The 21,936-nt window shown below is 32.0% G+C and overlaps 2 protein-coding genes across 3 annotated transcripts; both read right to left on the bottom strand.

Annotated features, from left to right (window-relative positions):
* Window positions 1-5,257: 5,257 nt before the first annotated feature.
* Window positions 5,258-10,752, bottom strand: LOC103501131 (maltose excess protein 1-like, chloroplastic). Its single transcript, XM_008464630.3, has 9 exons — window positions 10,129-10,752; window positions 9,399-9,572; window positions 8,682-8,972; window positions 8,488-8,577; window positions 8,058-8,159; window positions 7,852-7,970; window positions 7,405-7,467; window positions 7,262-7,323; window positions 5,258-5,726 (listed from the first exon to the last, which is right to left on the bottom strand). The coding sequence occupies exons 1-9, from the start codon at window positions 10,384-10,386 to the stop codon at window positions 5,644-5,646; spliced, it is 1,242 nt and encodes a 413-aa protein (XP_008462852.3). The 5' UTR covers window positions 10,387-10,752; the 3' UTR covers window positions 5,258-5,643.
* A 5,959-nt stretch (window positions 10,753-16,711) lies between these two features.
* On the bottom strand, window positions 16,712-20,419 carry LOC103501091 (ABC transporter F family member 4-like). 2 transcript variants are annotated; one of them, XM_008464588.3, is made up of 2 exons: window positions 20,119-20,419; window positions 16,712-19,135 (listed from the first exon to the last, which is right to left on the bottom strand). In XM_008464588.3, exon 2 carries the CDS (start codon window positions 19,120-19,122, stop codon window positions 16,942-16,944), a length of 2,181 nt encoding a protein of 726 aa, XP_008462810.2. In that variant the 5' UTR covers window positions 19,123-19,135; window positions 20,119-20,419; the 3' UTR covers window positions 16,712-16,941. The 2 variants fall into 2 exon arrangements, with proteins under 2 accessions (XP_008462810.2, XP_008462811.2); XM_008464589.3 differs by having other exon boundaries at window positions 16,712-19,138; window positions 20,119-20,350.
* Window positions 20,420-21,936: the final 1,517 nt, after the last annotated feature.

Genomic DNA, 21,936 nt, shown 5'->3' on the forward strand with positions numbered 1-21,936 from the left:
TATCAACTTATGCTAAGTGGATTTAGATATAATTATTTTTAGTCTAAATTATATATACAAAAAAATATATCTTTTGAATGTTTCAAAAATACTGTCTAACTTCCAAATAAAGTTTAAAAAAAATCTCTTCCCTCACTGAAGTTTTCTTTAAAAGATACCTCCAAATTATTGAAAAAGTTTCAAAACTATTCCCTCAAATCGTAAATAGCTCATTGTAAAAATAACTCTTAATTAAAAAAATATCTCTATCATTCGTACGATGATAATTTATTTAAAAAAATTTGAACTCGAAAAAAATCAATTTAAAAACAAATTATATTGGTCTCATTTGATAATAATTCTGAGTTTGAGTTTAGATTTTTAGTTTAACGGTTGCTTCCATCTTCAAATTTCTTCTTTTATTATCTATTTTTTAAACAAAAGTAACTTTCAAATCCAACAATTATACTTACGAAATATGCAAACCATGATAAGGAATGGAGATAATACTATCGTTTTATTGACTTAGTTTTAAAAAAATCATGATAATAACTTTTTTAAAAAATGGTTACCAAACGGGGTTGTAGGTATTCTCATTTTATTTTTCATATAGATACTCTGGTTTTCTTCTATCCTTCCAAGTTTTACACGAATTTTCTATCACGGTCCGTATTTCTTATCATAATTTGCATTTTTTAAAGTAGAATGATTGAATTAAAAAGTTACTTTTGGTTAAAAATAAATAAATAACAAATGACGAAATTTGGAGGTGAAAGTAGTGTTTATAAGCTTAAATTTCAGAAACAAAAACTCAACAACCAAATCATTACCGAAGAGTGCCTATATAATTTATTTTTAATTTGTTTTTTTTTCAAACCAAAGAAACCTTCCCAACATAGCCTATATACCAAATAGAGGTGTAGTCTATTGTGTTCTATAACTATGTCAAGTACGATATTATAGCATTCCACCCCCACAAACACAAGATAGTAAACAAAACACATGAGTGTTAATTCATTTGAGTGTAAATCACCTGCATCTAAGGGAAAGTGTGCACAAAAGAGATAACTTCAATAATAATGATAATTAAAATCTATTACAACATAGTACTTATATGTAATCATTCCACAAATACAGTGACTTTTGGATATCTATATCACTCAACCGAACACCTAGACTCCTTCTAGGTTTTGAGGCTCTCTCAATGACTTAGGCTTCTCCTAAGTAGTAGATATATTAAAGATGATCTTTGACCCCTAATATAGAATCGTTATGACAAACCTTAGAGAAGGGAGTGAATAGGGTTTCTTTAAATTAATGAAAACTTATTACTTAGTAGGCTCAATTAAACAAATAGAATATTCACAAATATAACAATTAGATTCAAAATATTTGTATATATAGCAACATTTTAAAATAATATTGCAAATATAGTCAAATATGTCAAGGTCTATCAATAATAGAAGTTCATCACTTATAAATCAGGTTGAAAATACTGGTCTATCACTAATAGACCATAAGAGTCTATCGGTGATAAAAGTCTATCACTATATTTTTAATTCTTAAAAAATATCATTGAACACTTAATTATTATTCCTAAAATTGCTACCTATTATATATAATTACCTCATATTTATACACTTTTTACTAATAAGCAATTTAAACAATTATTTTACAAAAATGCATACACTTCCACGGATCAAGAACAACCTCCTACAATTCAAATTGCATTGGAATCGTTGTTCGAGCTCTATATGCAATGAACACTTCAAAACACCAAAATTGTTAATAAATAAAATCAAGTTTGTTATCATCAAAACATTGATTAATTAATAAATTAAAATTAACTAATTTTACATTAAGGATCAAGAAGCTAACCCTCAAGATAAAGACTCTTGCTCTAACAAACTTAAGCTTCTCCCACTTGCTCTGACAACCGTAAGCTCCTCCCACATTTGAGAGACTCTCCTTCACAAAGTTTTATCTTCCCATGGAATAAAATCTCTATTGGAATGATTTAATTTGTCCTAAGCTTTGAGAATCCTTTCTCAATGAATCACGATGTATAGTAGTAAAGAGAAAGCAATGTACCCAAATACATGTAACGTTTCCTCTGTTCTAACACAAGTCGAAATATCTACGTTTTTTAAAACAAATTGAATGGTCAACCCTAACCAGAGGACTAAGAGTCCTTTAAATATGCATAACAGAATCACAATGAGCAACCCTAACTTCCATAGCAATCGTGCACTGAGAATAAAGAAAGTTGTCGATAGGAGAAATAGAAAAAGCAACCACCGATAAGGAAGGTATCTTGCAGAATTAGCATTTCGGTATCTTGCAGAATTAGCATTTCGATAGACCATCTTTTTTCAAAACAATAGCAACGCAATACCATTTCTGATATCTAAAGTCATAAAACAAATATTGTTAATCTCATAAAACCTAATAACTTCAAACAAATTTATCACCATAATAATGATAGAGACATTTTAAACTTAGGGGTCGTTTGGGGGAGGGATAGAGTTATGAGGGATAAAGGTTATGATAAAATTAGTGTTATAATAATATGTGTTTAGGGAAAGGATAGGTAGTGTTATGATAATATTTGTTTGGAGGAAAGATTATGATAGTAGTGTTATGATTTCTTTAATGTGTTTTCAATAAACAAATTTAATATATTTATTTTAATAAATCATATTAGAAAGTAATTTCAGTCATAAAAAATCATTTTAAAAAAAATCTTCCGAATCTTTTAAGTTTTTTTTGTGCTTATTAAAATCATTTTTATAATTTTTTATAATATTTATTAAATTTAATGTTTATTCCCCCACCCCGAACTTTGAGCGTTAAATAAAATTGAAATTTCTAGTTAAACTCTAATTCTAAAAATGAAAATAACCCTTTGATTTTTTTATTTTTTTATTTTTTATTTTTTATTTTTATTTTTTATTTTTATTTTTATTTTTATTTTTATTTTTATTTTTATTTTTATTTTTATTTTTATTTTTATTTTTATTTATTTTTTTTGTAGTTTCCCAAATTTTGATGCAATAAAACAATAGTAAAAAGTAATAACAAATTATCGAGGTTTGTTGTAGTTTCTCAAATTTTGATGCAGTAAAACAATAGTACAAAGTAATAACAAATTATCACAGTTTGTGTATGCAAATAATGTATACCAACTTAATTTTAATTTTAAAAGATAAACAAAAAATCTTAGTTGGTTAATCTTTTTGTTATTTTTGAAATTAAGTCATGTTTCTTAACTACAAAGATCGAATTAATAACCAAAATTTAAAAATAATAATAAGAACAAATTTTTAAAAGCTATATTTTTTTTCGAATTTCAATTTAATATTTTAAAATATTTGTAAAGTAGGTAGCTGGTTAATAAAAAATGTCCATAAGCAAAATTTTTATAAAAGAAACAAAAATAAAAACAAGGAGGAAAAATAAAATTGTATATCTATTTTAATCTTTACAAAATTTCACTAGTACAAAAATAATAAAATTGTGAAAATTTAAAAATAAAGATAAGGGAGTGTTATGAAGGAGGCTATGGGGTTATGTTAACCTCTCCCAGACATGCTTTGGAGTTATTTTTCAACGAGAAATTTATAGTTTTAGTTCATATACTAATTGTAAGTAATTTTTTTAACTTATTTTAAATTCAATGATATTTTCATTTTTAAATTTTTCAATAGTTTAGAGGTATTAACTCTTTTCATCCAAAACTAACAATAAGAACATTTTTTTAGAATTTGGAGGTATTTTTTAATTTTTTGAAAGTTTATAAGTATTTTAATTTTAATCTAAAAACTCTTAGTTTCAAAATATTCCAGACATCTATTTTAGTTGTTGAGCTTTAAGAAAGTTTTTTCTTTTTTAATTTTTGAGGCAAGTTTGTGTTAGTTGAGTAACACAATATTGATGATATGACATTATCTTTGGTTTTTTTCTTCATATAAGTTTGACAGATTGAGTAGTTGAAATGTTACGAAACATTATTAGAGATAAAATCAATTTAACTTTTATGTCAGTTTGCGAATCCTATAAAACAAAAGAAGAAATGTAATCTTGAGTCGAACTACTCATTATTCCTGAACCATCTCAATTCGATTAACTGATGGTTTACAAGGCCCCATATCATACGAAGTAAAAGATGAACAAGTTCAACGTTATGTCAAAGCTTTATATTTTCACACTTATAAGAGACATTATGTTCTCAAGTCTAATAATATTGCGCACCAGATGTATCTCCCTTTGCTGCTAGATCTTTGAAGAGCATACGTGTATAATTGGAGAGCATAATGTCTTGCAGTGGTTGATAGAAAAGATTACTTGGTGGGCCAACTAACACTTTCAGAAATATGGACATGACATCTATTTTCATTTTTGGCCCCTCGACAAACGCACTGATATAGAACCAAATAGGTGATAGACCTTTAGCTGTATGGTGCGATCGTTTTGTTGTACTATAAACTAAAGCATTTTCCTTTTTGATATCCTAAACCCTAAACATTTTGTAAACACAAGTAGACCCTAAAATTGTAACAAACAACTCTACATACGTATTTGTTAAATATAAATATATGTAATGCTTTGAGTTAGGAGTGAGACATGAATGAACCGAAATCACAATTAAATGAGATGGATCCTAATAATATGGGAGTATAGAAAATGCTTAAAAGAATGAGATGTATCCTAAGAATATGAGAGTATGCTTAAGAAAATGCTTAAAAGAACTAAAAGTTACTCTTTATGCAATGTACTTTTTTTTTTGTGACTCAATCATAAGAACCTCGAAATTAAATATGTTTATCTTCAAACAACTTATTTTGGTGATTTTCTTAGAAAGCATGTGAATGAAGACAAAACATATTGAAATGATTTACGTTGGTTTGTCAAAACAAGCTTCACTCATCGAAGTAGTTAGAAAAGCAAAAATGGCATATCCAAGTCGAAGGGGAGTTACTGAATCCATATTTTGAATTTTGGTCTGAATCCTAGGCCTGGACGTCAAGAACAATATCATAATGAAGCCTCTCCCAATAAGATATAGTTCGAAGACGAACCTAATAAAAGCCGGTAGACATGTAACACTTCAAGTCTAGGAGGCATTCCAAATATATGCTACATGCCTTAACCCCAATATGTGGCCCAGTATGTGGAGGGTGAAGGGGTGGGCATTCGTAACTTGGAGGTCATTTCCCAAGGATCTACATTGGAATAATTTGAATACATCACCTAACTTTAAAAAGATCATAAACATTAGTTTAAATAATGAACCATTCTCAGTACGATCTACTAAAGAAAATTAGAAGTACACTAGATAATGAGGAGTGATATCAATGGAACTTAGTTTGGTACCTTATTACTATACAAGAGACGTGTATGCTTTTTTTTTTTCAAAGCATAATATGTACCCAAAAAAATCAATGAGCTTACTCCATATCTCCTATTAGGGAGAAGAAAAAAAGGTCGCTTAGACTGGTTTTTTCCCTCTTCAAAATGGTGTTATTGATTGAGCAAATATTTCCAACCACTGTTTCCCAATTGCAGCCATTGAGAAAAAGCACTTGAGACTTGGGAGAAGTTGCTGTTGCATTTGTGTCAAAGCAGCCTGAAATCTGGCTTTTTCTTGAAGCTGGAATTTGGCAGTCAGGATCCAAAAAGTAGCTCCTTAAGAGATGTTAGAGGTGAGTTGAATCCATATACCACAGAGTCTCTCCAGAAGAAAAAGCCTACGAGAATTAGCCAACATTTGATATCTTCAGATGTCATCTTACAACAATCATGTTTCTCATTTACTACTTCATGGTTTTCGTTTTTTTTTTTTTTTTTTCCTTTCCATTGCAGTATCAGAAATCTAGAGCTCACTTGATATGATAGTATTCAAATGTTATTCAAATTATATTCAAATCTTATGTCGTGAATTTAAGCACCATTTGATAACCTTTTGATTTTTTAAAATTATGCTGTTTCTTATAACCTTCTTTATGTTTAATCCTTCCTAACTAAACACTTGAAATCTTAGTCAAGTTCCAAAAGAGAAAACTACTTTACAAGCTATTTTTCTAAGCTTTTGAAAACTCCTAAAAGATAGATAACAAATGGTAGTGTTTATAAGCTTAACTTTCAAAGAACCAATCAAATAGTTATCAAATGGAACCTTCGTTCTTTTTTCTAAAAATGTAGGGACATTTGGCATCTATTTGGTCTATGGTTTTTTAAAATTAAGCTTATAGACATTACTTTCCCCTCTAAGTTTCTTTGTTTTGTTATTCACTTCCTATTAATGTTTTTAAAAACTAACCCAATTTTGAAAACTAAAAAAATGGTTTTCAAAAACTTATCTTTGTTTTCAGAATTTGACTAAGATTTTCTGTCAAGAAATGTACTTCCTAGAAATGTATACAATTTAGGGTAAAACAAGTATATATTTCAAAAACTCAAAAAAAAAAAAAAACAAAACAAAACAAAAAAGAAATACAAAAATAAAACCCAAACAGGACCATAGTAATTCTTCTCTAAAATGAAAAATCCAATCTTATAGTTTACCTTTTCAACTTCTGAAAACACAAAGAAAACACAAATAAATAAATAAATAAATAAATATATATATATATATATATATATATATATATATATAATCTTTTTCCAAATAAAACTCATAATAAATAAAGAAATTTTTACATATAGAAAAAATGTCAAACTATTAACATAAATAGCAAAAAAGAAACCACACAAAAATATACACCGATAGACTTTTATCAACTTCTATTGATGGTAGACTTGTATCAGTTTCTATCACTGATGGACACTGATAGACTTTTATCAATCTCTATCAACGATCGACTTCTATCAGTTTTTTCATGAAAGACGTTGATAGACTTCTATCAGAATTGATAGACTTCTATCAGAATTGATAGACTTGTATCAGTTCTTATCACTTATAGATTTTGATAGACGTCTATTTGTGTTGTAAGGAATGTAGAAAATTTTGTTATAACTTATAAATAGTTTTGCCCATTTTTCTATATTTAGAAACCTGCTTATAAATACTTAAAAACAAGATAAAAAAGGACGGGATAGTTCTAATAAATCTATTTATCCTTTTTTAAAAAAATATATATTCAAGTAAAACTTCTACTTAAATAAGTAACAAACAAGCTAACAATGCGTTTCTTTAATTAGAAAGTCATTGTTTCTTTTCCAATGAATCAATATAAATCGGAAATAAATGGAAGAGAAAAATGAATTGAGAGGAGAGGAGAACCTATCCAGGAGAATAGACTAGCAGTTGCAGCAATGAAGAACTCCCTGCTCACCCCATTGCAACTGTGGGATCCATAAAAACATTTTCTTATCTAATACTGAGGCAACATAAATGTCGATGTATCAAAATGATCGGCAGCTTACCAATACAAGCATAAGATGTTAGCATATCCATAAAACAAAATTGCCCAACCCGAACCCAAGAACCTGCAATTTTGGTTGTAACAAGTATTATCAATACGGTAATAATGGCTGTTAACTTTCATACATTCTACAATTGTCGTGAATTGTGGCATTGAAGTGTATGCTTTTAAAAGTGAATGATATAGAGGCAACCAACAATGATTTGGCCTACTTGCATTGATCAATGATCTGCATAAGAAATCATTTTTAAAAAAATGAAAAGAAAAAAAACCATAGAAAATAAATGTAGTTTGGAAGCTTCTCAAGAGGGACTCCCTGTGCTTCTCAAAGCCATCCTGAATCCATCATAACTTTAAATCTTACCAACTGTGACATTCAAGTTGATTGAAAACAAAATAATGATCTGGAATCAAACATGAAGTACTGATTGGTTGGAAATAACTTTACCACATGAAGTCTCGAATGAATAATGCTCGTGGAAGCACAAGACCATTTCCAATCAGAGCAAGAAGCATTGTGAGAGCTGATAAGCCTTTAATGTTCTCAGGATTCAGATAATTAGTCCACTGAACAAGAAGGATGGTGGTTAGAAGCACAATAAAGATGCATGGTATATAATTTATCATAATCAAAGTTCAAAGAGTACAAAATACCATTTGCGAAACTGGCATCCACATGAAGAGAAGGGTTGCTGTCCATCCCGATAATGCTCCAACAAATTTCACACCTTTCTCAGGAAGTTTTCCTGCTCGTGCCTGTAAATCTTACAAGGACACTTCTAAGGGATGTTGAACTAGATCGAAGTAATAACATTATTAGCAACACGATGAGGAAAGATAGTAATATTGGTTTCAGATCTCTATTTCAGACTATTCAATTTAATAACCATATACATGTAAGAAAAGTTATTGTCCAGAAGAATTTTGCAAAATAGGGAGTATGACCATCCTATTTGGTGCGATCTTTGCAACACCATTATTGACAGAGATACTCAATTATCAAAAACATGAGATTTCTGTGCTGATGTATTTCATTAAACAGATTACCAAATGCAAGAAAAGAACAATGCAAGAAAAAATCTACCAAAGCAACTGCTAGCAGCGCTGCAACCAGAGCAGTTGTTCCAGGCAAGATACTATTCGGTAAGAAGGGAACAAAAGTAGACCACATAACCTGCAAGAAAATATTTGTGAAACTAAACATCCATCTCTTTGAGACAAATTTTACTGTTAAATGTTATCATCTCTTCAATGAAGCTGGGGCCGAAGAGAAATTACCTGGGGGAGGATAGAAAATCCACCAACAGTGATGAAGTCTTCCCAAAGTTTCAAGATTTGTATAGGAAGAATATTAAAGTAATTCGTAAAGTTTATAAGAAGACCAGATGCCACAACAGCTGATGTGGCTGCAAAGTAAGGCAGAGGCATGGCCCCTGCTATTGCAAGCTGGGAAAAAACTATATATGTTGTAACTGCTCCTAATGTTTGAATAATCATGGCCTCCTTCTCCCTCTTCTTTGCAAAGTATGATAGCAGTGCAAGGTTTCCAAGCAAACCAGTTAACATTCCCTACATGGATAAATTAATTCTGCGAGGTTCAATACCTTGGGACTTTGAGGATTAGAAATAAATGAAATTGGAAAGTGAAAGAGAAGTATTCCCTGTCTCTTTCACTTCCAGACTCCAGAGAACTTAACACTAAATATTAATGCACATCACTCAACATTTTAGAGCTAATTTTCATCGCCATTCTCATTAAACAACTTAGTATATGTTTAGGAGTCATTTTGAAAGGGTTGAAACTGAAACCACTTTTCTCATCTTCAAAAATTACTTTAAAACATGTCTTTAATCATTTAATATTTGATTTTAAATACAATTTAAAATTTATTTTGAATCGTTTTGAATAAATTTTGAACAAAACAAAGATGATTTTAACCGTTTCGAAATTATTCTTAAACATATCATTAAACTTTGAATGGAAACACTTCTTACCAGCCATGGAACAGCCAAAAGTGCGGTTGTGTTTCCAGCTAAAAGATTTCGAGCATTGAGGATAATTTGAGGCAATTGCAACAACATAAAAGGAATATTTGCTGCTGCAGAGAACTTTGCTGTTAATGAATTCCACTCCTCAAACCTTTTGCTGTCCTTTAAAGTCTCAGATCCCTTTCACAGTTAAAAAAGAGAAAGTCAGTACATACATACAATAACCAGGATCTGCTGGGTCATTCCAAAACTTTAAAGTTTTAGTGTAAGATACAAGGCTCATCATTACACACCTTATTTTATATTGCTATTGAAATTCATGGCCATGATAATAGATGAAGTTATCATTAAAAAATTGCAAAACCAACTCAACAGTGAGAAACGTAACATCTTGTTCTTCCACTTATACAACAACACAACACATTGACATCAGAAGAGAATGAGAGCAATTCCATCCCAGCTTGGGAATTCGCAAGCCGCATATTCTCTCCACAAATTGGAGATTTTTAAACTTGATCGATAATTTTAAAGAAATATTTTCAGAAATTGATATTTCTACTTCCAATTCATTCCTATGGCAAGACACGCCACAATCAAAAGCACATCCTAACATTCTAGCAAATATGATGGCAAGTTGAAGATTGAAATGGCCATTGTTCTAGTATTGACGAAGATTTTAAACAGGAAACAAATCCCAAACGAAGAGGGAAAAGAAGGAAGAAGATACGACAGCAACCTGGTGATGTGAATGGGGGGCATCGGAGTCCACGGCGGCTACCGGAGTGAAACGGCGGTTAGGCAAGTTTAATCGAGAACTGTATGGCAGCACCTGCTTCAAAAAAAAGCAATTGTGCGGATTTGTGTTATTCAAAGGCAAAGAGAGGAAAATGGGCTTCAAAGGAATCGAAGCCGCCGAGTAAAACCCAAGTGGGTTTCGTCGTAAAGGAGGTGTTGCTCCATTTGAAGCCAATGGGGGCTTAACCGCCATTAACATCGCACTAAACTCAGAATTCTGACAGACCCAAATGAAATTGATTGGTTAGAAAGACAGAATTCTGACAGACCCAAATGAAATTGGCAACGGAATTACAGTACAGAGAGTGGGAAAATGGGTTGAACTGTGAATTGGGGTAGGTTCAGATTTTTTAGAAACGGGAGATGACGCGTAGAAAGAATCTGGATTGGGAGGGTTGATAAGACAAAGATGAACTTGTTTGGAGCGATTGTGAGATGGGTCAGAGAGATATTTAGGGACGATCAGCATTTCGTTTCACGTTCTTTCTTGAAAAGGAAGTATGGGAAAGGAAATGAGAGACAGAGAGAAGCAGCCAGGTTCGGCACAAGATCCAATTTGATGAGTAATTTTTGCAAAGTACAAACCTCACATGCCTTGGCCCTTGGACGCTCATTCAAACTTCCTTTTTTTTCTCTATCGTTTCTTTCTAAGTCACTACATTTGAGGAAACGTTTTTTTCACCTAATTTTATTAACTTTGTGGGAAAGAATATGATTTTGAAGTACAATCTTAGGTTCCATACTCATTTATGTGATTAATGAGTTTAGATCTACACATTGACATATGACTAATGAAAATGGTCATATGGGTTTGGAGTTGTTTTCTTTTGTTAGTTGTCTTTGTGGTCTTTTGAGCTTCTTCTACACTTTTTATTATCTTATTTGAATATTTGAGGACCTTTATCGTAAAACAATGAGTAAGGTTTTTTTAGTACAACAACTGTGAGAATGAAAGATTGAATATTTCACATGTAGAATGAAAAGTCAAGTGAATTACGATTGATATAGCTCACTTTGGTAACAATGAGTAATGATGTTAAATGTGAATTTACCTCATAAAACCAAGATAGGTGAGATAGAATGAGACAATGTGTGAGAAATGTGTAGATCGAGAGAAGAGAGGATTCAACATTCTCTTATAAATTCTGGGAGGTTGAGAAGACAAAGAAGAATAATCAAAGTCAGAAATATCTCCATGGTAAATGTAGGCAAGTTGGTCGAACCACAATGAAAAAGGAAACCTTGATTAACTTGACGATTTAAGTTAACACTCGGGTTAATAGTTGGAGTAACAACTAAAGTAACAAATAGTAAAAACAATAATAAGAACACTAGGAATTGGTAACCCAATTCAATGACACAACATTGTCTTGCCCCATAGAAAGAGATCATTTATTACCATGTGAAATAATATATGAGTTCACAATAATGACATACAGAACTAGTATCACCACAAATACTTATTATATTGTACATAGAGATGTCCATTTAACTTGCAGGGCCATGTCCCAAATGAGGCGCGGAATCCACGGGGAATTGAGGAGGGAGTGGGGATTTTTTTTTTTTTTTGTTGATATTTCGAGGTTGAGGACAGGGACGGGGAGTGGCATCTCGTCCCCGCCTCATGGACATCTCTAGTTGTACACAATGATACTTGATATACTGATACAAAAATCATAAGAAAGATCACTATAATTGTCACATTAATATCGAGAGAAAATTCCCCTGAATCTAATCAAGTCGCCATGCATTACTATCAAGTTCCCACTTGATCATCTATGATCTCCTTAAGCAAAACCTCTTCAACAATAGTTATAGAGAATTGATGTCATGTGAGATGCACTCATCGTACTATCCAATTCATAAACATCTAAACGACACCTTCAGTTTCTCTGTTTCACTCACTTTCTGCACACCGTTAAAAGCCCAACCGACCTCGAATAAAACACCAAACCCAACAAGCCAACAGCCCACCGAAAAATAACTCAATCCAAACATAACAAAAAGAATCAAAACAACCCAATCCAACAAGAATAATTAAATAAATAAATAAAAAAGTGGAACCAACAACCTTTAACACACAATAATACTCTTTTGTGTTGTTGTTTTTTTTCTCTCTCTCTCTCTCTCTTTCCTTTATCTCTTGTTTGTTGTTTCTTTTTCAGTCATTTTGTTGTGTTTCTTTGTGAACTTCCATAACAATAGGTATGGAAGCCTTAAAAAAGAAGAATGGTTGATCGAATTAAAGTCAAATAAGTTCAAAATAGAGAAGATCAATGGAACACGTGACTTTAGTTTGTTGAGTAAGAAGCTTCGTGCAATTTTTGTTCAATTAGAAAATCGTGAAAGGGATTGGCGAAGATAAGGAAATTTCTATAACAAAGAACTAAAAAGAGAGGAATAGATGATGGAAACAACCCACGGTGCAATAACCACCCAACCTTTTTCACAATGAATTCACGAGCTAATATACCACAACAAAAGGTATAACTAAAACTCTCTCAAGGTTGTTTGTGTTTTGAAAACGTAGATAATTAGAGTTTGTCGATGTACAAAATTACAAATACCTACTATCGATCAAAAGTGTATGAGTGGTAATAAGAAATTAAGATAATTAAGTTAGATTGAAGGGCAATCATAGGCTATTGAAAGTATTATAAGTATCGAATTCACAGAATTATCTGTGTTTTAATTTGAAAAGATACCTGGTAAAATATTTAGTTAATTAGTCAATCAATTTAAAAACTCGTGTAAATATAAATTGCAAGTAAGATTTGTGAGATTTTATATATGATTTAAGAAATATTGCGAGAGGAAACTCGTGGAGAGGTAATAATTTGTATTAGGGATGTAAACGGTTTGGTTCGAGTTGGAGGACATTCTCAACCCAACCAATATTTTCGGATTAGTTGAGTTTGGTAACCCGAATAAGTCAAATAGTATTCCATATCTAACCCAACCCAACCCTTCAAATATGGATTAGTTGGTTGGGATGTCAGGTTGAAAAAGTGATGGGTGGAGGTCGAAGATTGAGAATTTGGGAAGATTGCATATCTATAATTTGAAAAAATTATGTGGATCTTAACGTTAATCCCATGCAAAATAACATTAAAGATTTTATACATTTGAGTATTTATATTGAAATCTCTAACGTAATTAACACCTATGGTTGAGCTTTTTCGGTGAAATCTCGAACAAGATTAACACCGAGATTCTCTACATATCCCAAATCTTATATAATTTATTTGCAAAGTTTGATCTTTCTCAAAATTCTCCACAAGACCATGTAAGAAATAGCACACAATCAAACCATTAAACTCATTGTTTATTGAAAGTTTTATAGATTTACTCTAATTCACTATCAATATTCACAAATATTTGAATTATTGATTTTTGGAAAAAAAAAAAAGATAAATTTAACCTCATTCACATTCTCTCTTATTAATTATGCCTTTCTTTAATAAATTTTTTAACTAAACGGAAATCAGTATTTAATCCGTTAAAATTTTTTGAATAAATATTAATTATCACATATATTGGAAATTAAATGCATTAAATGGTTTTTATTGTAAGTCAGATTTATTTTTCGTATTATTCAGAAGTAGCATTATTTTAGAAGTTTAGATGTCAATATATGAGAAATTTAGTTATAGATGTTAAGTATATGATATCAGTAACTTATTTTATGTGTCAAGTAATTTATATTCTTCTTAAAAGTTATTACATATTGGATGGAAGTTCTTTTTTATACTAAAATACTGACAACTTTAAGTAATATTTGGCACGTTTTGCGGGTCAAAGTTTGTAGGTGCTTTTTAGGAAAAAAAAGTTGTACAATTAGAAATTACCTATACAATTGTTCCTATTTTGAAGTCCAACAATCGTATTGAAATATATAAGACAAACAATATTTATCAACGAACAATCCACACATTTCCAATCTTTTCAACCATATAAACAAATAACGGTTTATGTAAACACAACAACAATATTAAAACACTAACAAAGAGTTGTAACTCTATTAAAACACAAATGTTTTAATATAAAACAAGTAGTCGATTCATCAACAAAGACAAAGCTTTATTACTAAAAAAGAGTTATAACAATTAAAATACAATCGTATAAGAGATACAAACTTAAAGAAGTTTGAAATTCAATGACCTTGAGTGATCTATGCTTCAAATATGAACTTGGATTCCGCAACCTAAACCAAAATACAACAAAAAAAAATGAGTCAAATTATAATATATGGACTCCGAGCAACACGTTTATCAAATACTTCAAGTGTTGGGAAATCCATACAAAAAGCCACAAACCCAACAAGTGCAAAATGGAAACCTAAGGAGTCGTTTGGATCGAGGGAATAGGGATGGAAATTGGTATGGGCTAAACTTGGCAAGTAAGTTTTCCCAATGTGCTAGTCTTATATCCCTCAAACTAATCCCTAACAACTAATCAAACTAAAACCAAACAAGCCATTAGTTATATTCTACTTTTATTTAACATTTAACCATTTGTAACATTAAATCAACTATAAAAGAGAACAAAATCTTGAAATTGAAACTGATTCAAAATTCAGAAAATTGAGTTGTAATTTAAGTGCATTTGAATGCTATTTCCAAGAAGAGAAGTATAACATAGTAAAATTTCTTCTATCACACCAACAGTTATGCAAGGGCAACTTTTAACCAACATTCTTTGAAGCAATGTAATGGTAGAAAATGTACATTATTTCCACCATCTTACAAAAATCTTACTTCTTAATTCATTTCATCGACATTAATATTTGTTCTCGGGTTAAAAGCATCAAACAAACTCAAATTGCATTTAGGTCTCGTTCCATATTAAAATCATAGCTCATACACCTTAACCACAAGCTACATAAGCCAAGACAACATGATAGAGCAAAAGTAAAGTTACCATAAACTTATCCCCATTACTCAACTAATTACGTAAATGTTAGACTTCATTAATCATAAAGTAAAGTTGCAGCCAAACTAGAAGCTAAAAATGGAATTCAAGGAAGTGCAAGAACCACATGACATAACAACATTTTCAATGATATGTCATAAAAGAAAGATCTAAATTCATTCATCAATCATGACATAGTTTACCTTATCCATGTCGGGGACGTTCTCTCAAAAGTTTTCTCATTTTGTCGCTAATTCTAGTCCTACAAATCTACCATCAAGAGAATAAAAAACTAAGTAGTTGAACGTAAGCTTTAACTATTTAAAAGAAAAAGAAAGAATCCAACTAACAAACTTATGGACATGAGCAACTTATAGAAACCACCAGCAAACTTATCCTTGTAGGCTTTGGAAAACCTATTCTTGTACATCCTGGATAAGAAAATATAATGAATAATGGTTTTCAATTAAAGTGTAAATCTAGTAAGAAAATATAATGAATAATGGTTTTCAATTTCAAGTATAATAAAAGAATACAAGTACAAAAAAAAAAAAAAAAAAAGTATATCATTTGGCAATGACAAAGGATAACATTTTCAACATTCCAACACATTTCCAAACAGAAATCGGTTCTTTGTAAAAATAGAAAAGTGTGTACCGTTCCCATATGTCTTGAATTTATTGGCATGGATGAATCCTCATTTTTTTCAACTTTTAGATGGGTCTCCAAATGATCTCTTGCTTCTCCAAAGCACAATCAAAATACATTATTTGCCACTCTTAACCACTATAGTAAATAGTTAATACAAAAAACGAGGGAAAAACATTCACATTAACCTCAGAAAGACCTGCAAACACCCAAATTAGTTTTAAAAATTGCAGATTTACTCAAACATCCACATGATCATACCCAAACTTAACTCAAAAAGGTTTCTCTTTTAGTTAACAACAACAAAGTCAATGCTAAAATAAAAACTGGAACCACATCAAATTTACTCCCATAAATTCAGTTTCCATCAAGAACCAATTTTTATAGATAGAAAAATGAAACCAAACAAGTGATTGACATGAACTTTAAAAAAACCAAACAAGTCCAAATGTACTTCCACAAATTCAAAACCCATAAGACATACTAGCACTAATACTACTCATGAACTTAACTGTAAACTCGGAACACAACTACATACGGCAGTATAATATTAATTGACAGCACCGAGAACAATTTATGATATCAAAGAAAAGTTGAACACTCCATCAAAATAAAATGCAAAATCACATATTTAAGTTCTTTATTCTCTCATTATCTCAAATTCTCACAAAATCTAATTTATTAAACGGTTTTAAAACTAAAACTAAATTAATCCATTTTTGAATCAGCCACCAGATACAGCTTTTTCTTCTCCCGATCGAATCATGTCAGTATTCAAAGTCTTGAACGATACACTGGGTTTAATTATTCACACCTTATTCCAAGCAAGCCTCCTTGTTCAAAAGCCAAAGAAAAGCTTTATGATAATTATTAGTCAGATCACATAAAATATATTACATCATTCATTTTCCGGAGGGAAAAATATAATCTGAGAGCACTAATAGAGAAATTAATAGAGACGGAAGTTTTGAACACCGAAATATTTATAGAATATGTTACAGTAGTAACTCCAGCAAAACTCAAGACAAACCCATTGATTGTACAAACCCAAATTAAAAGAACTTCAAGTACGAAGGATTACAGAATTAGAACCCATTGATTGGAATACTTTCATTGTAAAATGAACCATAGAAACTAAAAAGGATGAAGTAGAACTTGCTACTTAAAAATTCAACGTCTTTCTCAAGATAACTGGCTAATCATCAACCTCAGCTTTAATCTCCTTTTGCAATTCTTCCTTGTATTCCTCGAAAGTGCCAGGGAAAAACTCCACAGTGCCATTTTCGACTACCCAAATTTCACTTTTTTCTTCATCCTCGCAGACACGTGAAATGAGTCGTGAATCATGACTAACCAGAACAACTCCGCCGGTGAATTCATCTAAGGCATCAGCAAGTGCATCAATACTCTGCATGTCCAAGTGATTCGTCGGTTCATCCAGCAGTAGTATGTGTGGCTTTGACATTGAAATTGAGGTAAAAACAACCCTGGCTTTTTGGCCCCCAGATAATTTAGCAATTGGCGTGAGGTGATTGTGGCTTGGAAGTCCAAACTTCCCCAACTTAGCACGAACAGCCTCCTGCTTGCTTAGACCCTCTTGGTCAGGATGAAGACGAAGAAGATATTGAACTGGTGTTTCCTCCATTGTCAAAAGGTCTACAAAATGTTGCGAGTACCTCCCAATCCTTAACTTCTGACTCCTACGTACTTCACCTTCTGTTGGTACTAAATCACCTGCTAGCAGGTTCAGAAGAGTAGATTTCCCCGCTCCATTGGGCCCAACTATAGCAACCCGCGTTCCCATATCAATACCCACATCAACATCAGAAAGTCTAAAATCTTCCCTATTTGGATAGCTAAAGCTTACTTCAATCAACTGCAATAACGGTGGGGTGAGTTCAGTGGGTTCAGGGAAATGGAATTCTACACTGTAATCTCTCCACTTTCTAGGGGCCTCTGGCAGGGGCTCATCCTCGTCAACCTTTCCCTTGGACTTGTTCTTTGAGGCTTCCTTAGCAGCAGCAAATTTTGCTCTGTCTTTCACCTTCTCCTGTTGCGCCCTACTTCCAGATCTTTTAGCTGCTTTAACCTGCTTATCATATATCTCAAACTTCTTGTTCATTTCTTTCCGACGCTGCTCGTACCCACTTTCAAAATCATCAAAATTGCCACGATAAAAATGAAGCCTAAAGTCATGAAGATGAATAATTTCATTGCAAACACTGTTGAGGAAATCTCGATCATGAGACACAACAACAAGAGTTTTCTTCCACCGACAAAGGTACTCCTCCAACCAGAGAACAGCCCTAAGGTCTAGATGATTTGTGGGTTCATCTAGTAACAGAAGTGTTGGCTGAACAAAAAGAGCCCGAGCCAATGAAATTCTCATCCTCCATCCACCACTAAATGAACGGGTGGATCGGGCTTGCATATCCTTGGTAAAACCCAGTCCAGCAAGAATTTTAGAAGCTTGAGCCTCAGCTGCATCGGATCCCAAGAGCTGCAGCTTTTCATATAACTCAGCAAGCCTCTCTCCAGCATCATCATCATCATTTTCATCTTGGCCACCATCAGAATTCTGCAAATCAGCAACTTCTTGCCGAAGCTTGACCAGCTCCTCATTAGCAGAAACAACTGCTTGAAGTGCACTTCTATCATCACCAACCACCTCTTGTTCAACCAAAAGAACATCAATATTTTTAGGGACGGGTATCTTCCTCCAAGCAAGGAGCTTTAATAATGTGGATTTTCCCATACCATTAGGCCCAACTAAACCATACCTCTTCCCATGAGATATCTTCACTGATGCATTTTTTAAAAGCTCTTTCCCTCTAGCTGAGACAGAGAAATTATCAATTGTAATGTCTTTGACATTTGCATCAGCTTCATCATTACCATCAAGAACCGAAGCTCGACTGCCAATTACAACAGTGAAAGCATCATGGTCATCTTTTAGAGCTTCTTGTCTGGCCTGTTCTGCAGCATGGGCAGCAAACATATCTTTCCTCTCTCGTTTCTTCAACTCTTTATCACTTACAGCCACCTCCAAAGGCTTCAACTCAGCCCTGTCCTGCCAGGGTAGCCGTTTCTGGGAACTGGTACTCTGTTGCTCCCCATCAGACACAATTTCTTCTTCCTCATCATCTGAGGGAGGGAGATCAATGCCATCAGTGTAAGCTGCAACTTTTTTTGGAGCCTTTGCTTGAGGTTTAGCACCACCACCCAACGATGAAGATCCTTTTCTTGGTTTATCTGATTTCTGATCCATACTGGCAAGCATTTCTGACACTGAAAGCTTCTCTCTCTTCCCAGAAACATCTTTACCAGGCTTGACTTTGGCGTTTCCACCACCTTCTTCAGTTTTCTTCCGTCCCATTGCACCAATTAACCTGCTAATTGGAAAAAAAGTTATCTAGCACAAATCAATAACCATCAAACATGAGATGATCACATCTAACACATAGTCTAGTAATAACATTGAACATCTATTTTCTGCAACACAAGGATGACATAAAAAGTGAAATCATCTTAAAAGTTAAAAACAATAAGATCACTTTGGATGATTAGTATTGATCATTTTTTTCGAGGGATAGATGAGTATAACCCATAATACATATACTATGCTGTATTTCCTATGATTTTTTAAAGTTACATTATTTCGCAAGTGGTAATTCGTATATTAATCATATAACCTTATTGCAAATTCTAGTCATATAACTATATATCAATCATATTACCACATTATATATTAGATAGTTTAGTGAAAGAAATCCAACCCACATAACATATAGATATTAGCCATATAATATATATATATGCCTGTATATAACATTATATACAGTGCATATGATACCAATCTCAAATGTATTTTATTCGTATAGCCTCATCTACAAAATGTGTAAACAGGTAAGAAAAATCTCCCATGTATATGTGTGAGCATTAACAATATTTACATTTTTTTTTTTGTGTCCATTTCCCCTTTTCAATTGGACCTATATACCCATTTATATCAGCGGTTTTACCACATTAAATACCACAAATATAATGACGAATGTTAGCAATATTACCGATACATATAACACATTTTGGTTTATATATCTAGGAATACAAATATAGGGAATATAAGTATCGATATTACCAATACATATAACATTTTGGTTTATATATCTAGAAATATACATACAAATATATGGAATATAAGTATTGCTTTCAACCTTGAATTTACGCAAAACAGAGTAAGAAACTGAAGGTTTCAGATCTCAAATACAGGAAGTACCGATTTTTTTTTTAAGACGATGAGTTATGAAATTTGAAGGTTTCGGTCACAAATACGCACAAGACTAGAAAAAATGTTGGGGCATAAGGGACTTACCGATTTTTGAAGCTTCTGGGCGGTGAGGGTGTGATTTTCTGACGAATCTAGGTTTAGATCAAATCCTCACTTCGGTGAGGGTTGTGTCTTTCATCGAGATGGCGCACAAAGATGGAAAGGTCGTCGTACCTTGGTTGAAGATTTGGTTGTTTTCTTTTAAAGTAAAAACCATTTAGGGGAAAAATTGATGTGATTTCTTACGGGCGTTTCGGGATTATTATTACTCTATCTGTCTTTATAATCCGGCGTTAGGGTTTATAATAATCTCTATCTTGGTGCGTTGGTTTGAGGGCAGTTTTGGCTTCAAACTTTTTACTATTGGGTTGGATTACGATTCTCTTTCGGTCCTTTTTCTTAAACTTTTTTAACTTTTCATAACAGTATCTCTTCAACTTTCTATTAAAACTACAATTTTAAACATTTCCTCCAAACGCATTTTATCATATAACTATCTTTTTAAACTCTTCCTCAAACACATGTTATGATAAAACTATGTAATCCTTTCTCCAAACGGCTCCTTATAATCTATTATAATCTATTATTTTTATAGTTACATTTGGGTGTGCATTAGCTAAATTATTATAAATTGTGTTTAACGACATTATTATAATCTAGATTTTCACTATTTTTTTAATATATACTCTATATGAAATACACAATTTTTCTTAAATTGATTTTATTAAACCTTGTTAATTATAGTATTCATTTAATAAATTTAGTCAATCTTGTTTTTTCACCACTTTTTTTTTTTTGCATGCATTTATATGGTACATCAAATAAAAAAATTTCTTCAAATGATTTTATTTAATATTATTAATTATGATGTTCATTTCATAAATTTAACTTCAATCTTGCTTTTGCATTACTTTTTTTTCATTTTCGAGGTGCAGAAAACATTGCTAGGAAACACGCTGTGTGTGCATAAATTATCTCAATAAAGCATCCTCCAGTACCTAGGAAAGTTAGAGATGAACTAAGCAATCCAAAATAATGTCATAAAATTATATATGGACAAAAATACTATTAAAGACAAAGGTGAACTAAGCACAATTTTGTTCAGACCAACAGGAATAAGCATCTCAAATGGCATTCATATATTTATGACTAAACTTAGGTATTACATGTAACCAATGGATTTAACTCCAAGCATCTCAAATGACATTCATATATTTAAGCAGCATTTTAGTCAATAAATACACGAACTTTTAGCTAATAACAAGATTTCCCTTGCAATGACCATGGCAGGAGACTAAAGTCATTAAGATACTAATTGCAAAGTTTAAAAGAGCATCAACAAGAATATCTATATGCATCTCTTAATCGAACAATGCAAAACCGAGGATTCAAGTTTGATATCTACTCCTAAACAGACAATTGATGTTCAAGCAGCACTAAAACACTAACCACATGATATATAGCAAACCAGTTCTTCCCTTCATATTGACATCTTCCCACAATTACTTTGATGATTCAACTTCAACCAACATTAATGTGTGCCACCAGCAACAAACAATATTTTCATGGTAGACATCCATTGATGGATATCTTGGAAAAAACTGGTCATCATCTTTGAGAACAATCAGTAAAAGACAAGATTAGAACAAGAAATAACACAAATGAGCTGAACAGAAATGCCTTGAGATCGTTCAACCCATATTCATTTTAACAGACTGAATAGTAAAATCATACACGTACTATACTTGTTAGTATGATAATGTGTCGAGCACCACAAGAAACTCTATTTACACGTTTACCCTCCAAGATTGGAGCATCCAAACTTTGGTATAGTCTTATATAGAAAAAGAAATTATATCAAGA

This window comes from Cucumis melo, chromosome 11 (assembly GCF_025177605.1).
Source record: "Cucumis melo cultivar AY chromosome 11, USDA_Cmelo_AY_1.0, whole genome shotgun sequence".
NCBI lineage: Eukaryota > Viridiplantae > Streptophyta > Magnoliopsida > Cucurbitales > Cucurbitaceae > Cucumis > Cucumis melo.

Excerpts from the sequence above, each read along its gene's own strand:
- LOC103501091 (XM_008464588.3), bottom strand. The coding sequence starts at position 19,122 with ATGGGACGGAAGAAAACTGAAGAAGGTGGTGGAAACGCCAAAGTCAAG.
- LOC103501131 (XM_008464630.3), bottom strand. The coding sequence starts at position 10,386 with ATGTTAATGGCGGTTAAGCCCCCATTGGCTTCAAATGGAGCAACACCT. Across the intron at positions 8,973-9,398 it reads TTTTGGCTGTTCCATGGCTG|GGAATGTTAACTGGTTTGCT; the intron begins GTAAGAAGTGTT and ends TTATCCATGTAG. Across the intron at positions 5,727-7,261 it reads TAGTCTATTCTCCTGGATAG|GCTTTTTCTTCTGGAGAGAC; the intron begins GTTCTCCTCTCC and ends TAATTCTCGTAG.